The sequence below is a fragment of the Sebastes umbrosus genome, chromosome 16, assembly GCF_015220745.1.
Source record: "Sebastes umbrosus isolate fSebUmb1 chromosome 16, fSebUmb1.pri, whole genome shotgun sequence".
Lineage (NCBI taxonomy): Eukaryota > Metazoa > Chordata > Actinopteri > Perciformes > Sebastidae > Sebastes > Sebastes umbrosus.
Genome location: NC_051284.1, coordinates 10,143,304 through 10,162,122, shown reverse-complemented (window position 1 = coordinate 10,162,122; position 18,819 = coordinate 10,143,304). Strand labels below are relative to the sequence as shown.

General features: G+C 41.1%; 1 protein-coding gene across 2 annotated transcripts in view; it reads right to left on the bottom strand.

Moving 5' to 3' along the window:
• Window positions 1-5,097, bottom strand: part of fndc5a (fibronectin type III domain containing 5a) — a 39,516-nt gene extending 34,419 nt beyond the window's left edge. For both annotated transcript variants that reach the window (XR_005203683.1, XM_037747274.1), the window contains exon 1: window positions 4,671-5,097. Coding sequence is in view for 1 of the 2 variants with exons in the window: in XM_037747274.1 (XP_037603202.1) it covers window positions 4,671-4,737 (67 nt within the window). In the remaining variant the exon portion in view is untranslated. The remainder of the gene's footprint in view (window positions 1-4,670) is intronic.
• Between the last annotated feature and the right edge of the window lie 13,722 nt (window positions 5,098-18,819).

The following is an 18,819-nucleotide window of genomic DNA, read 5'->3' as shown; positions in this document are numbered from 1 at the left end:
CATTGACTACAGGGAAACTAATAATCACATGCACACACACACAATTCTCCTGCCCCCGCGTCTCTTACATGCACACACACACACACACACACACACACACACACACACCTATTCAGAGGGAACAGTAATGATTCCCTCCGATCGGGAGGCTGCCCCAGATACCCGATAGATCTAAAGGACACACATTAGAATGAAATGAGGCAACAGTGTTGCATTCGGAGTATTAAAAATGCACTACAAGACACAGGTGCCCGAGTAAATAGGGGCCTACTATGATGTAAAAGTGAAAGCGAAACTTAAAGGCAACATGTTCTAACATGTAAAACTGAATGAAATGATATGTTTTGAACACACAAAAAAACTTTCTGACTGACAATCCTGGACTTCTGCTTCTGTCATACTTACTATGGTTGCTAGAGGTCTCTCTTGTGTTCTTTTATACCTTCTTTCGGTGATCTATGTGAATAGACAACACATTCTCAATCCCAACTCGTCACATACCGCCGCTTGGTCAGTGCCCCTCGGCATCGGAGACCGACGCACAGGCTACTCCTCTTGCAATACTTTTGGATGGACCGGGGACGGTGTGTCAATATATACGTTCGTTACATGCATAGTGTCCTTTCAAAATTATCTTCCGTTTTCACAGGAAGTTAAGTTTAGGCAACACAACCACTTAGTTAGGGTTAGGAAACTAAGGGTCGTGGTTGACGTTAACTTCACTGACAAGCAACGACTCACATGACTTGCGACTCAAGTGGCTCACAGGACTGACGATACCGACGAGTAAAGTGACTAAAGACTGACGTGACTAAATAAGTCAACGTACAATAACGCCGTGGTTGGGTTTGCATTGGAGTTAGTTGAAAGCCCGGTTTGTCGCATACTGTCGCTAAAGGGTGCCTCTGTGCGTCAATATCCGATACCGAGGGGCGCTGCCAAATTGGCGGTATTTGACGAGTTGGGAGTGAAACCGTGTTGGAATAGATGATAAAACCTATTATTAGGTGAAGTAGGCCCCTATTGACCCACATCTATGGTGCTTATAGTGACCGATAATGCCTATTATTTGTTTCTAACCGTGTACGATAAAGCTAGCGACATCATTGTTTCAGTGTCGGCCCACGAACACGAGCCCTGCATGCTAGTCTGCTCATCCTCCGACACTGATGACAGACTTTGTGTTCAGTGATGATCACTCCTGTCATTTCATGCATGTGATAAAAAACGTCTGTATAGAAGCAATAACATCAGAGAGCCGGAGGCTGTTTCTCTTTTTTTTAATAAATAATGCACTGTGCTGTGTCTACCAAACAATCCTTAAAGCATAAACAAGTATTTATAATGTGTGTTTGAGAAACGGATGTGTATGTGTGTGTGACAAATAGCACAGAGAAGTGTATGAAACCACATTCATTTTGATTTTAGTCTTTTTCTGCATCTCTCTGACTGACTGCTCAGAGATATTGTAGGTCTGTTTGTTGTTTGATGGTAATTTGGTGTCACAGAGGAGACGATGAGTAGATTCTACTCAACAAATTTTGAGGCCTCCAAGTTTTCTCTGTGGATGCTACATTGCTTAGCACTTGACCCATAATATACTGGTACTCACAGATAATTTATCACTTTGCAGGTCGTTGCCAAAATATTCATAGATTTTTGTTTTGTTTTATAGCATAAAAGATAACCTCTGAGCTCTTGAAAGACTCAGATTTCTTCAGTCATTATTATTAGAAGCATCTCTCAAACAAAGAGAACAGCCTGGAGCCTTTCCAGCGCTTGCATCACTGTTCAATTTGTTGATTGATTCATTGTTTTTTTTCAAACTGTTAGGGACCGGGGTAAAATTGCCTGGGAGGATTTATGGCCTCATTTAGATGAATGTGTTAGAGAGGCCATTTACATTTTAAATGGAAACATTACCTTTCCTTTCCTCGGATCAACTGACTGTTTATGAGTCACTCTAACTGCAAACACAGTAAAGACGTCACCGTATATAGTTTACATTTTATGGTGCCGTGGCGAGCGCCCACTCACTCCTGCCAGTCCATCTCTCCGCCTCCACATTGATTTGGCCTGCTTTTCCTGGCGGAGGTGTCTGACTGAGTCTTAAAATAAACTGGAATCGACTTGAATTGTGAATCCACAAGTAATGCAGTTATGATTCAGCCTGCGAGTTTCTGAATTGGTTTCATAAACATTTGGACATAAATTATTCTTGATCTTGAAAGAGCAGCTGACAAATCAATCTAAACAAAAGGCCCGAGATAAAGCAAATGAAGTTTGTTGCCATGGTAGATGGTCATAGCTCCATCCAGCACTTTAAGGACTTCTCGACCATCAGAAAAAAGGGGACTGGAGCACACTAATTGGTTTGCAGCCAGACCAACGTTTTGACACTCCTGGGTCTTAATCCAGCGCAAGGCATTTAGCGTGCAATAAGAACGTCTTTCTTGCTTTTGGCCTATCATTTACGGCATGTAGTTTGTACTGACTGCAATGTAAATGCATGTACGTAAATATGCCACGCTCGGAGCTAGTGACGTAGAATAAAAAAGCGTAAAAGAGTTGAATCTACCATATTCTTGCTGGTTTCTCCAATATTACCTACCCAAGCTTTAAGGCAAATGCATATATAGTCAACCTAGAGTAGGTGTTTGTACGGTTGTCATTTCACAGCTGGTTGGACAGGATTTGAATTCAATTATAACGAACTGTAAGGATTTGTTCATATGTGCAATTTTATATCATTATGTATGATTACAGCTATGTTATACTGTGTAATCAAGCATTCATTAACTGTGAATTAATCAGTTATGGGTATTTCATAGGAGGGGTAACAAATACATTAAAGGTACAGTGCGTAGGATCTGGTGGCATCTAGTGGTGAGGTTGCAGATTGCAACCATCGGAATACCTCTTCGCTCACTCCTCCCTTTCCAAGACTGTGGTAATGCCGTTCGCCTCGCTCAGAAGCCATCCTTACCATAATAACGCTACTTTAGGACAGATGGTGGCTGGCGGTACCATGGTTTTACACTCTGCGGCTCACGTTTCACAAGCGTGTTGGAGGACTACGGTGGCCTTCAGGTGATGTAAAAATGCAATAGGCTCTCTCTAGAGCCAGTGTTTGGTTTGTCCATTTTGGACTACTCCAGAAACATGGCGGAGCAACATAGCGGACTCCGAGAAGAGGACCTGCTCCCTATGTAGATACGAAGGACTCATTCTAAGCTAACAAAAACACAGCGATTCTTAGTTTCGGATGATTATACACTAATGAAAACATAGTTATGAATATTATATTATGATATATATGCTAATAGATCCCCCTAAATGTTACACACTGTTCCTTTAATAAACACTTACAAATGGATATCACAAAGCAAGCGAAGCTCACAATTACATTAAAGTGTGTCACAGTGTGTTATGAACCATTTATGAAGTGTTAAATACAGGCAGCTAAAAGAAAGTGTTGCCAATGAAAAGATAAGAGGTGCAGAAAATGCTTTTACACCTTTTTAAAACATCTAAAAACATGAAAAACGCCTTGCATTTTTAAAACAAATAGTCTATATTCTTCTCTAGTGCTGCTCGATATAGCGGACAATCAAAAAATAGCAACGTGCCAATGCCAGCGTCCATTACAGACATCCCACCAGTAGAAATGCCAAGGGGGCTACATTGGGTGAGCGTGTGTGTGTGTGTTTTTGTGTGTGTGTGTGTGCAAGAGAGAAGAGCAGCTCAGTGATCCATCGTCAGTGGGAAGGTTGAGGAGTGGGAGGATGCCGAGAGAACCAGAGGTGCATTTCGACGGCAGGAGTGAAGTGTGGCACTCCATCGCAGTGAGTGGTCACAGTGTGAGTGTGTACTGTAAAAAAAAGCATGTTTTATAGATGCACTCGTACAGTATATACTGTATGTCGACACACACACACACACACACACACAGAGAGTCAGACACAGCACGCATCAGTGGCGTTTCCATGGATCTGTGTGAGAGGACTCCTCAGTAATCCAATCATGTGTTTTCCAATGGGCCAGCGGCAGTTCATTATAGTCACATTTTGGGATTCAAAAAATGTCTAGTAATGATCAGCAGCCAACACCTAAACACCTATACTGTATATGATAGAGTAGTCTCGATTTCACACTCCCAGACAGTGTTAATACACAGGTCAATATTGAGCTCTCTGGTACCTGTCTGAAATGAAATTCAAAGGTCAGCAGAGACACACACACACACACACACACAGACACAGACACACACACACACACACACACACACACACACTGCTTTGCTGTGAGAAACAGACAATAATATTAATAGAGCTTGTTACAGGTCATTTCAGCCCCATTAATCTTAATAAATCCAACATGACAAATGATTCACATGATAAATCACATGTGAATTGTCCAAATCATTCCTCAGATGACAACACAGGAAATGCCTCCAGCAGCCCTCCTCTCCACAAAAAACACCAGACTAGACGCAACGTCTCCCAACAAACACCGGTTCAAATATCTCTAAGAAGCCTGCACAATAATAATAATCCAGCTCCCAGCTCCATGTCATGTTGCCTCTAATGCAACAACCCATCCAGATCTCTAGATCTACCACTCTGTGATGAAACATCCCACCTTCTGATTGCACATAAACACAAACTTACCCGCCGTGACTCGAGAGACGCAGAGACAGCCGAGGACGAGCAGCAGCAGGCACAGAAATCTCTCCATCTTTCTACCGCTCCTTGGACGACGTGCGGTCCCATTTACTCTGCTGCTGCTGCTGCTGCTGCTGCGTTAACCGACGAACTGGTGCGCCGTCGCTGTTGCTGCTGCTGCTCGACATTCACGTCAGTTCATGCGTATCGTCTCGACTGAGGAATGGAAAAAAAAAAAGGTGGACAGCGACCGGCGGCTTTTTCAGCACCTCGGACAGCGACACCACCTCATTCAACAGCCTCGACGGTCCACCAGTGAGCCACCGGTAACCACCCAGTGAGCCATCACCATCCACTGCTCTGGAGGCTGTTCATATGCGTCGTTGGTGCTCCAAACTGTGCTCCAAAAACCCTCCCAGATCCACTTCTGCTGGTGATGCTGGTGCTGATGCTGGAGGTGGTGATGCTGGAGCTGATGCTGGAGGTGGTGATGCTGGAGGTGGTGCTGAAGCTGATGCTGGAGGTGGTGATGCTGGAGGTGGTGCTCAGTGCTCAGCGCCGCTCAGGCTGCTGCAGACAGATTGAAACGTGCTGCCTTTGTATATGAGCTGTCTGGACTGTCACACTGACTCCTGCAGGGCTTTTTCACTGAGACAGGGAGGCTGCAAGACAACCCGGCTAAATAATTCACAACATATATAAGTCAGTAAATGTTGGATTATATATATGAAACTTTTAAGGATTTTCTATACTTACAAGCCTGTTCATATACTTTCCCCTCCATATATTCCACATTATCCATCCAAACAATATAGCAGCCAGTCCAGCTGATCAAATGCAAACTTGCCACAAAAAAACACCCCTTCCTTTGATCGGCTACATCCTCTCTCTCATCCTCCTGCTGCTCTACACACTTGGTGAGCCGTGTATACTCTGAATTATTGCTGCCCACTCCTTCGATTAAATATGCATACACTGGCCCACGCAAAAAAGTCTCTGTGGCTCTGCTTTCCACCGCTTTTTCCCACTTCCAAAACAAACACGGGCTCTTGACTCCACCACTGAGTTGGTTGACCTCCATCCCCACCTATTCCATTCCTGCTCACATTGTTTCCTATCGTAGAGAAGTTGATAAAGAAGTCTGCATACAGTACCTGGTGGTTTTCCCTGCAACGCGCTGTGCACTTGGAGCTTTCCGGGATATTATGTGCTTGTGTGTGTGTGTGTGTGTGGGGTGTGTGTGTGGGGTGTGTAGGGAGGAGTGTGTAGGGAGGAGTGTCAGTCAGTCCTGGATCAGGAGACCCGCACTGTCCCCTAGCTGTGTCCCCAAGAAGTGTTTTCCTCACCCCACTGTGTACCTCGATTCATAGCCTGCTGCCTCTGACGTGCTTCAGAGGAACAGTAGTGGTGTAGTTGCTGGTGGTGCTGGTGGTGGTGATGCTGGTGGTGGTGGAGGGGTTATTGTGCTGTGTTTTTTTTGCATGCTTCACTCTCCTCTAGGCTGCTCTCCCCAACTATGTGTGTGTGAATGTGTGTGTGTGTGTGTGTGTGTGTGAGAAAGAGTTTGTCCTGTACTAAACACCTCTATTGCCACTATAATGTGTCCACGAGCAGCAACACATCCTTTACTTGAGTTACAGTAGTTGGCAAATCATGTCCCAAATAAAAGTCCTGCACTGGAAAAGCATCAGCAAATACTAGTATCAAAAGTACTTAATGCATAAAAATGCCCCCTTTGAGTGTAAAACTTCGATATATTATTTGGTCACTATTGCTGACATATTTATGCATTATTGTTAGGGATGCACCAATCTGACTTTTCCAGTCCCGATAGTGATACCTGGGCTTTGGGTATCGGCCGATACCGAGTACCGATCCAATACCAGTGTTTTATTAATATGTATGTATGTATGTCTCACTGTGTGAAAGTGACTGGGATCATTCTTTTATGTGTAAGGCAACATCAGGCTTGACTTAAACATTGCTTTTCTAACTTTGTAAAACAAAATGTAACAAATAAATAGATATAAATTTACTGAATTGTTATTTATTATTAGAATAATAAATCGTGCACCAACAATTTGGCAAAAAAAAAAATCTTAAAAATGAACAGGAAGTAAACCTTTTTTTAATGCAGAAACACATTGGTTAAAAATTAAACAGGAATTAATATTCCAGTATATAATGTATAAAGTATATAAACATAGAATTGAATTTAATAGATCGGCCCTATTGTCACCGATCCCCGATCCAGCTATTTGAGTCAGTATCAGCCCGATATCCGATCTGGTATCGGTGAAACCCTAATTATTGTTAGTCAAGGTAGAGTCGCTTTTAACAGTGATTTTAATCTGTACCACTGGATCATATTTTCTCCCAATCACCATATGTATTATGTGTAAAATCTTTGTAAAGACGTTAAATAAATGTAGAGGAGTAAAAAGTATTTTCACTTGAAATGTGGAGGAATAAAGTGGCAGTTTCTCTAACATATAAAGACACAAACACACTTAATCCTTGTTTGTGATCTGCATGATTACTAAAGGACTCACCAGTGCAGAGCTGGAGAACACTGATACAAGATATGTCCAAATGAGAGTAAAGGAACATCTGTTAAAAGAGGTGTGGTGCCAAGTCTCCCCCGGTCGCTGCTCCTTTAGCCCCAAACTATAACTGGTCTGGACATCCTTTGTCCTCTCCCTCTTTTATGCTCGGCTCTCTTGGCTTCACGCCACGCTGCCTTTTGTCCTGAACTGAACCGAAGAGCTGGAAATGGAGATAAAGTAGTGAAACAACAAAGACTTGCTGTAACCTTTCAAGCCTACGCCGCCGTGTCGGCCCCCCTGCAGGTTCGTCTGGTCCAACGAACCAGGCCGTCCTGCACTGAACCATCTGAGATCTCACTCATACTGATATCTAACTTTATCATGTATTTCCCTTATCTGAATCTTGTTTGAATCCTCCTGTGGTGAGTTGTTGCTCACGCATTCCCACCTGATATATGAGATGCTTGCCTTTACTTTTGTAAAAACTTGCAAAATCTCTGTCGTAACTGTTTTAATGTTTACAACTGGTCTGATCGTCTCATGTTTCTTACCCTATCTGAATTTACCACGTTCACAGATCTCAGCTATTAACTTGGTGAGTTAAATGTTAATGTAACTGTTCACGCTGCGTGCCAAGGTTACAAAAATAAGACCCAAGTTAACCGGAATGATCCTTTAAAATGGGTTTCTTTAACTCAGAATTTTACAGGCAATAGAAAGTGATTTGGGGACAGAGAAGTGCCATTATTCATTGTAACAGCAGCAGCTTTCTGTCCACAGCTTCACAAAGAATCCCCTTTTATGATCTTTTGTCCCTTCAGTCCTTTTTGTATCTTTATGTTTTAAAGAAACACAAAGGGAGTTTTATCTGAGATCTTTAGGGTAGAAGATGGAACTAAAATGCAGGACCTGACTCATTGTAGGCTACAATATTCACAGAAAAGAACAGGAAAACCAAACTTGACAAACCTTATGTGTATTAAGGATGGCATCCAACAAGCTGAAATGTGAAGGAACAAATCTCCAGTGACTAAATATGGAGGGACTAACTGTCAAGTGATGCATGAAGATCACCCAGGATGTAATGCATGTACTGTAATTCCTGTTCTTATTTCAGTTTATTTCAGCGACACTGTGAGTCAATAGGTGCAGCTCAAGTGTCAAATCACAGCGCTGAGGAACATGACAGAATGCTGTGTTTGATGTTCAGGAGTGTGATTTTGGCTCTGGGGCAAGAGAGGTGAGGTGAGTACTGAGCACCTCTGTTTGGTCAGAAAGCAGCTGACTGACTGGAGAGCTGATGGATGGATGGTTAGATGAAAGAAATACTGAGTGAGAGAAAAATTGCAATTGTTTCTTATTCCCACTTGATTGACTTTGTCTTTGTAGTGGAGATTTAATTAAATTGATGAAAGCCAGACAACTGGTTATACAGGGAGCACTGTATTGTGATGAACTATAGGGGTGTATGCTATAAAGAAATGGGGCAGGAGGAGCGTTTCTATGATGGATGAAGAAAATAATTTGAGTTTGTACATAAACAGAATCTCTGTCCTAACATAAAACGTGCTGTTTCTGTAGGCAGCCTCCTAATTAACAAGGTTATTGTGTCAGACTGCTAGCATTGTGTTTATTAAACCACTGGAGGGCTCTGACAGAGTCAGTGCTTTAATTTATATAATGATACGGCCAATGTTTCCTGTTGTGTGGTTTCTAGTGTGGAAACATGACAAAAATACTGGACTAGAAAATGAGATCATTATCAGTAATGTTTTCTTCACAGATAAAATGTACTGCAGTTGAGTCTGTTTCATGGTAGCCACTGCAAACATGCAACAAATATTAAAGGCAAAGTGTACAGCATTTAGGGGGATCTATTGGCAGAAATGGAATATAATATTGATAAGTATTTTTTTTTTAGTGTATAATCACCTGAAACTAAGAATCATTGAGTTTTTGTTACCTTAGAATGAGCCTTTTATATCTACAGTACATACGGAGCGGGTCCTCTTCATCGGTCATGTCTAGAAGGTAACCCACAAGTTGCAAAACTTTCGGCAGATGTTTAGAGGTTAGGCATTGACCTCGAATGGTTAAGGTTTGGATAGGTCATCGGGCAGCCAGCCTCACGAGAGTTTTTGCACGTTTTCGCAACTTTTGGTTTACCCCTATGGACACGACCATCTTCACGGAGCTGGCAGCCGTGTTTCTACAGTAGCCCAGAATGGACAGGCCAAACACTGGCTCTAGATAGCGCCATTTGCGGTTTCACGTTTTTGCATCGGCCACCGTAGTTCAATTTGCAATCTCCTAGTTGCAATCTGCAACCTCACCACTAGATGCCGCCAAATTATACTAATAATATATAAAATGTATATGTAAGGGATAATGTACAGCTAGCCAGTCACTGTTGCGAAATAAACCCTGACAGGGAGATGCGGTTCGTGGAGGGGTCTTGCATCCCCCTTAAGGGGTTTATTTCACAAAAATAACCTTATTACACGACTACTTACTTAAGAAAATTAATTATTTGACACAAAAATGGTCCTCCAGAGTCAGACATCAGAACTGCGTCCTTAGCAACGGTCTGTTATACATAGCAGCGGTCTGCTAAAAAGAAATAACAGACCATAGAACGCTGTGATTGACCAATCAGAATCAAGTATTCAACAAAGCTGCGTAATCAGAATATATATAACTGATTTTCAACTATTTTCCTGCTCTTTAATCTCAGCCCACAGCAAACTCAAGCTTTTTAAATTTACTGCAATAAAAGTTCAGCATCAGCAAACACGTCCTTCTTCCATCACATCAATACAAAACACAAAACATTAAAATATGACCCTATTAAGACATGATGATGGCTGAAACAGCTACATTTTACAATTGATGAGTGTTGAAGGATTTTCTGTTTGGATATAGATTTCCGTTGTTTTCCAAAAAACAGTTTTCCGACTCTCCATTCATAAATTTGCATTCATAAATATGATCCTTGATCCCCTGGTAAATTAAACTGAAAGACCCTCTGCGGACAAGGCGTTAATTGGCCCTTGTTCTTTCAGCATACAAACTTTGTGTTGGAAATCACAGGTTAGCATCAACAAGGTGTTTCCAATTCAGAAACACCAACATGATTTCCTGACTGATATTCCTAGAAAATATGCTGCAGAGTAGAGTATCACACACACGGCTAAGGCAAATTGACTTCATTCATTTTAAGCCCCAGCAGCACAAAGACAGCCCACTGAATTGTCAACAGTTTCCACACCGGGGGGAACTCTCAGGGATCTCTCAAAGTCCTGGGCCAACAGAATGTTAATGGTCTTTAAATTCAGCACTCAGCAAACACATAAAGGACTCAGCCCAAGCGAGTAATTTGCTTCTGGAAATTGGCCTCACTGATACTTTACAGTCTTCTACATTAAACGCAGATCAAGCAGAAAATCTGCAATAAATCTGATGTCTTTATGGACATTCGAGTTCATCTATGTTCCTGTGAGCTTCAGCCCAACGGAGGGAGACGTTGTTTATCTCGGTGTGTTTGTGTTTGGTCAGGGAAAAGGATCTGTACGGTCCCTGTCATCATTTTTCCAAAGGGGAAGCGGGGGGCCATGAAGTGGAACATTAGTCCAAAGTTACAGAGGTTACACTCAGCTCTTTGAAGTGTCCCTCCTGCCAACGCTGACTTTAGGAAGCTCTGCTGCCTCCCCTGCTTATATAACGACAGACAGGCCTGGGCCACACCTGACAGGTTGGTGATGTGTTGACACACTGAAGGCAAGAGCAAAGAGTGAGAATTGATTTGGTGAAGCACTCATGGTAATTAGATGTTTCTAACCATCTGTTAGTGAGCACTTAGCGTGCTCATTAGCTCAAAGCTTTTTTTTTTCACTCCTCAATAAAACTCTTTATAGAATAAAACTCTGTTCAATCTTGTGAACAAAATGGCCCAGTACAGACTAAAGAGAATTAAGGTCAGGGAGATATTGTGAGACCCCTGGCATTTACTGGGTGTAAGTAGGCCTACAGTGTTTAACAACAACTTTATATGCAAAGATTAACTCAGTCAACACTTTATGTCATTATATATAAGTCCAAGTCCATTTAGATGAGGCCTCTCAGTGTATGTGCCCTCTCAAAGTAGTACTATGATGTTGGGGTGACTGTGATAAAAGCAAATGCAGATTGTGATTACATGGAAAAAGTCAACTTTTTTTTTACTTAGATTTTATGCACATGGTGGTGTGTTCTTTATACTATGACAGTCCAGTACAGTTCCTAAAATTAGTTTTTAAAAATCACAATATACATTATCTTCTTGCTTACGGTATCGCAATATATTGAACCGAGCCCCTGTATACGTATCTTCTCGCCAGATTCTTGCCAATACACAGCCCTAAAGTCCTGTCTGCAGCACAGGAGGAGAAGCATTTTTAATTTACAGTTTGTTTGGAATAAATATAAATCGCAGTTTACTTTATAAAAATCTGTTTACTGTATATAAATCACAGTTTAGTGTATATAGCCCACAAAGCTGAACAGATGAGGATAAACGCAACAACGTGAAATATTCAACCTCAAAATCCAAAGAATAGACATCATGACAAATGCGATGCAGAATATGTTGATGATAAATATTGGGGAAAAATGATGGATTGGATCTAAAATTGTATCTTAAAGTGTTCCCATCCAGCCTGAGAATACTACCAGGATACCCCAAGAGGAGCTGGAGGACGTGGCTAAAAAAAAAATTGGATATTATGCTTATTCTGCTGTCACCACGACAAAATGATGAGGTGGTTGTTCAAAAGGTCAGCAGATAACCTCAATCTTGCCTCTATAATGGTCCATAAATCCATTTTCAGTTGATATAAACTATAAAATCCGATGTATATTGCAGCCCGGGGAGCATTAGTCCATGGTTGTTTGAGACAATTCAGACATTTTGTTATGCATTTAATTTGAAATAGCTGAGGCATGAAGCTGAGCCATTATCACTAATAGTCACAAAGAGCTCCATCTGACCAAGCACTACGGCCACAGAGGATTATAAAAAAAAAAGTCAAGACTCCAAAACAGTTGCTAAAATCCACATCCTGATATAGCATTTCCTCTTAAACACAGAAGGAAGCAGCAACTAGAACACCTCGGCATGAATATTTTACACGCACCAATATTTCCTGACGCGACACTGGAGCTTACCGGGACTTTTCTGCCTTTCAAAATTAGTTTGGATTATGAGCTCTGGCAGGTCGCTCAGAGGTGAAGACCAGGACCAGGAGGGGATTTTTTATTTTTAGAGATTGGGGTGGGGTGGAAGCGAGGGATGGATGAAGCAGAAAGCGAGGGGGACAGCAGTCTTTGTTCCTGTGTCGGCTTGATAGGATTGGGACTCCGGCCCGGAGAGAGGAGACACAAACACAAACACTGAGCTGTGACGGCAGGGGAAGGTGTGATTAAACTGGAAGAGAAGAATGATAATTCATGGAATAAGTTTTAAAAAAAACTTTTCTCTCCCCCCTTTTTAAGTCTTAGTTTGAAGATTTTGATTGGCAGCCACCGTTGACACGTTAAGGAGGAGCGAATGCGTTCACACGTGGAGCAACTGTAGCTCCTGGATGATTGAGTTCCTGCTCATAATCCCATTACAGCGCCGCAGATTCAGAGTTCATTTGTAGCTTTGTGGGAAGACACACTCCCGTCTGAAAATGGGGGTAAATCTGAACTGGCAGCAGCTCACTGACTCAAAGCTTCTTATGGCAGAACACGGAAGATGAAGCTTTTAAACTGACCGAAAATTAAACAAAATGAATTTCAACGGTATAGCAGAGAGCACAGCCGCCTCTGACAGGCGAAAAAGTAAGCGTCTTTCTCTGACAATGTGCCGTCTCCTGAGGAAAATTACTCTTGTTTTGTTGCTTTAGTAAGTTTGACTATTTGATGAGGGGCAATTTTGTCTGTCAACACGCTTTGTGGAGACGTGGGACAGCACACACGCCTGTTGGATTATACAACAGCAGAAGCTGGCAGTGACAGATTATAGTGCACTTTGTCAGGTTTTTCTTATTTTTGACTTTGTCAGGTTGTTTTGATGGCAAGTTATCAAGCTATTTGGCTGCATTTATTGGTCGTGAGTACCCTGCCCTGTGGCCCTATAGTACAGGATGTACATGTGTGTGTGTGCATGTGTGATTGTTCAGTTGACCATTCATTCACAGAGGAAAAGTAACACAATTTAATTTGTATATATCCCATGAAATCAATTCGTATGTAATCCACATAATTGTGAACCACGAAGTATAAAGAGCGACAAACGCTGCGTAGGGAGGAGGTCGGGTGGATGAGTGGGTCAAAAAGCATTGGACTTTCGCCCAGGAGACCAGTGTTCGTACCACGTATGAAACCAGAAATCAACGTTGATTTTTCTTGTCACATAACTTCCGTACTTAAATAACGCCACTTCCGGTATTATTTTAACCCAAACTTTTCCTAAACTTAAAGGTCCCATATTGTAAAAAGTGAGATTTTCATGTATTTTATATTACAAAGCAGGTTTAAGGGCTCTATGAATACTGTTAAACTATCAAAACACTCAATATATGGAGCAATACACACAGGCCGTATTCAGAAATTGTGCGTTTGAAACAAGCCGTTAGGATTTCTGTACATTTGTGATGTCACAAATGTACAATATTTAGACCATTACACGGTTTTAAACATAAACATTCTAAATGTGCACCAGTTTATTTCCTGTTGCAGTATATGTAAATAACATCAGCTGACAGGAAGTAAACATGGACCCAAGCTGTTGCCTAGCAACGCAATTCCGTTGAAATGCACTAAAACGGAGCATTTCAGACAGAGGGTAAATCCAGGTATATTCAAGCAGACAGTGTGAGGAAAATAAAGTTTTTTTTTTAACATTACAGCATGTAAACATGTTCTAGCAGAAACACAAAATATAAGTATGAACCTGAAAATTAGCACGATATGGGACCTTTAACTAAGTAGTTTTGTTGCCTCAACCTAACAAAGTTGTTTCCTGTGAAGACGGAAGTTTATTTATTGTACTACTTGTATTGTTGTATAACTTGTATTATTTATTGTAAGCATGTAACGAGCGGAAATTGACACGGGTTGCTGAACATTCGTAGGAAAATGCACAAAAAATTAGGAATCATTTTTTGTAGATAACATACAAATCGTATGAGGATACGTTGATTCGTTTAACGCCCTCTCCTGCACTGTGTCATTATATCTAGGCTTGGCAATAGTAACTAAGGGAGGTGTGAAGTTGGGACCGATATCGACAGTTGCAAATAACCATCTAACAATCTGTTCATTTAACAGTCATACAGTATAATAAAACATTTTGTGATAAAAATGTCTAAAGGTATTTTTACAGTTGGAACAATAAACTTCATCGAGGATAACAAAAGTAAATATTACAGTTAATTTTGAGCAATAAATGCCAATTTAATTTAATTGCCAATGCCAATATATTTTCACAAACAGTATTGTCCTGCCAACACATGGATTTGGCTCTCATTGTGCTGAAAGTGTGCATGCACTTGCTATTGCAGTTTTTGTTACTGTGCTTGTTTTAGCTTTCCTGCACCAGCTGCTGTGTGAACGGCTGAAGGAGGGCGAAGGCCAGAAGATTGTAAATCACTGAACGGCAGACCTGACTTCCCTCTCTAAAGCAAAGAGACCGTATCCAGCTCTCTCTGGGACAGATAAAAGAAGTCGGGTCAGGGATGCAATTACAGTCATCTGCTTCCTCCCTCCTCTCCACCCTCCTCCCTGTCTCCTCTACATCCTCTGTGTTTGACTGAGTCTGAGGACTTGCAGGCTCATTAATGACATTCAGTCTCTCCCCTTGACCACAAGAACATCTTATCTCTCTGACCTTTGTTTGGGTTTCTTTTTTAGTTCTCTCTTTCATCATCTTTTGCTTTTTGGCACTGCTTTATCTATTCATTTCCAGCCTATCTACACTTTTTTTTGTTTTGTAAACTGTTTTAAATGGCTTTCTGATACCATCTCGCACTCTTTAAGCGTTTGCCTATATGAGACGGCGAGATTTAGAGCAGGTCTGCGGGTCAGGGCTGTTCAAGCAGGCAATAAGTCCGTCCGCCCGAATAATGAGCGCCATGAATCAACCGGTGAACGAGGCAGCTATTTGGATTCAGCACGGCCGGTCAGCACTTCTGCTTTTAACTAACCCTACGAGTGCACCATAAAAGTATAGAGGAGGCTGTTTGTGTTGAGAATAAGTGTCACGGGCGCCTGGCTCTCAGGTTAGCTCGAGCTGAGCGATTTGATTTGGTGGAATGGTTACAGTGGAGAGGGAGCGTTTCTTCCCTTGGTGGGATTTAATTGGCCGCGTTTTGCATCACGGAGCCCAATTGCATAGCTGTTTTTATGAGAGTCTGTTGGGATAAAGCTCTCTGACTCCTGCTGCAGCGCCCATTCATCAAGACTGTAATCTTTACTTTAATGGGGAGGAGTTAATGTTTACTTTGTGAAGTGAAGGAAATGACCTGCCTGCTGTGCATTAGAAAGAAAAAAGTAGTTCCTCTTTTTATGTGGAGTGGTGGGTGTGCTCTGAACGTTTTATTGATTTGAACTACACCGTGAGCCCAGATGAGTGAAAGCACTGTCTTAATACGCAGAGATGCTTTTATTCACCTTTTTTTTTTTTACAGGTCTTAGGAGTAGAACTTTGCAGAGTGCTCAAATTACAGTAATAGAAGTTCCTTTAAATGATCATTAGAAGAGCAGAACGAAATAGAGCAGCTTAGGTAACTCTCTGTGGGCGTGCCAGCACTGAACTCTCTGATTCATAGCCCAATAAAGTGAAACCTCTCCCTTTTTTCAGTCGGCCAAACGATGTTCTGCTTAACATCCAAACAAAAATCTGCATTTGCAAATCCCCCCCCCCCCCTAGTGTTCATCAAGGCTGCATCGAACGTTTCTAAAAGCTCAAAGTATGCACAGATCATCTGAGATGAAACGGCAGCGATTGATTGAGAGAAATCCCCTAAGCTGCTCCTGCATCTGGTTTCTGCCACTTCGACTCTTGATCTGCAATGTCATTGAAGTTCAAGCGCTCCAAGAAAGCACTCAGGGAAACTACTGCGGCTACTGGAGAAAAAAAAGAAAGGGGAAAAAAAAAAAGGCTGACATCACCTTCCTGCTGTTTGATGAATATTCATAAAGCAGGAGGAGGAGTGGTGAAGTAGGTGTTATTTGTGTGCATGAGAGAGTCTGTGTATACAGGGAAAAGAAGAGGACGTGATGAAAGTGCTCATTTAACAAGCTTCTCAGTGGTTTGTGACAGGAGAGAGGTCACCGCATCCTCCTTGGCACTGATGGGACTGACGTCACTGACCCTCCCTCTGACACACACACACACACACACACACGCACACACACACACGCACACACACACACACACACACACACACACACACACACACGCACACACACACACACACACACACACACACACACACACACACACACGCACACACACACACGCACACACACGCACACACACACACACACACACACACACACACACACACACACACACACACACACACACACACACGCACACACACACACACACACACACACACACACACACACGAATGAACTTGGTTGTCATCCGAAAGTGAAGTGAAGTGTAATAGTTGGTTTTGGCTACCCTTTCTATCATTATGACATTGTACTCACTGTGATATCGCCAAAAAGACGTCCTATGGGGCAAGAAACACGGGGAGTCAGATGATTAGACAAAGTTTACAAACCACTGTCAGAGAAAATGAAACCAAACAGTTAAATTATGACCCAAACTGTCTGTGACAATTTACATCACGTGTCAAACCTAACCCCTTACAAAAAAGAAGTTTATTCAAGTAGGTTATTAGTATACTTCTTTTAAAACTTAAATTAACAGAGTATGCTTTCAGATTACTTTTTATGTACTTATCAGAGATGAACTTAACAAAATGATACTTGGCTTATACTGACAAGCATACAGAAAAGTGTAAGTAGACTTGGCTAGTAAACTTACAAGCAGTAAAAAACAAAACTACGTTTACTGAGTATTATTTAAAGTGTACTTTCATAAACTAAAAAGTGGGCTACAAGTATTCACTAACCGTTTACCTATAAGTTCACTTGTAGTATAGTTCATATTATAGTTGCAGTACAAAATACAACTTGGATGTAAACTAGTTGTGTACTCAAAGTTTACTACTCTTACATTTAAAGTATACTTTTATAAACCCATAAAATGGGCCAATTTAGTCCCAAGAAGTATTGAAGTAGTACACTTACAAGTATACTACTAGTGCATTGATATTAGTATACTTATATTTAGTATATATTATAAAGTATATTTGGAATTATAATTGAACTATACTTAAGTTTACATCATACAATAAACTTAAAGCTATAGCTAACACAGACCACACCATTGAGTTGTCATATTCAGGCCTGTGAAATTGGTTGTTGTAAGTTGGCTATATGGTTCTTGTAAAAATGTAATAAGAATGCATTATTTTACTCGACTAAATGCGAGGCAACTTGTTGTTGACTTTTTTTAGGGTTTTATGTTGACTAAATTGTATGTGAGAAGGCTACATGGGACATGCAACACTATAATCAAAGACATTTTATTTTTCGTGAAATTGAGTTTGAAAAAGAAAGAAATTAGTTCAACTTTTACCTACCATATTCTCCATAGTTGTGCGTTAGGGCTGTCAAAATGTATTACAAATTCTTCAAGCTACCATTCAAATGCGGATCCAATTTAAATATTCCATCTTAAATCATCTGAATTCAAAATAAACAGTGATTAAATGAAACAGGCTGTGCCCTCCCTACAGTCCTGCTGGGCTGATGCTAAAATGCATTCTCTATCTAGCCCATTGTATGCCCTGTTAACCTCCTTAGTGAACGAGGCTACTATGTTTTCTTTGCTAAAGCAAAATGGAAAACAAGCGATCCATCCTAAAGGGATCATCATGACACCATACTGTCTGCGAGTAAAGTGTGGAAGCTTTTTTCCACTTTGGAAAACTTGTGAATGAGGTAAGGCTGTTTGCTGACGATGTAAACTGCAACTGTCTTAAAGTGTTATCTTGTCAGTCAAGTGTGGCAGAAAAAGGCACCACGAATCAACAATACAACATTGATTCCACAACCTGGATTAGCCCATGTGGTTTGCATTCAAATTAAATAAAACAAACTAAACATTAGTTCTAATTTGGTTTGAGCTTGATTTTTAAAAAAAGGGACAGATAGATAGATAGATAGATAGATAGATAAATAGATAGATAGATTCTTTATTCCAAGGAATTTGTTGCCAGTCTGTACAGAGCCTCACGTAAATATATATACTAGGTACATAAATACATTATACACCACAACATAACTACATGAAAGACATCAGATTGCCCATATCCACATTTATACACACATACCTATACACATAACATCTACAGACAGGACAGTTACCTGTGTGTTTTGTTAAGTGATGCCATGGCAGAAGGTACAAAACTCCTGCCATAGTCTTTTTTTTAATTTAATTTAATTTG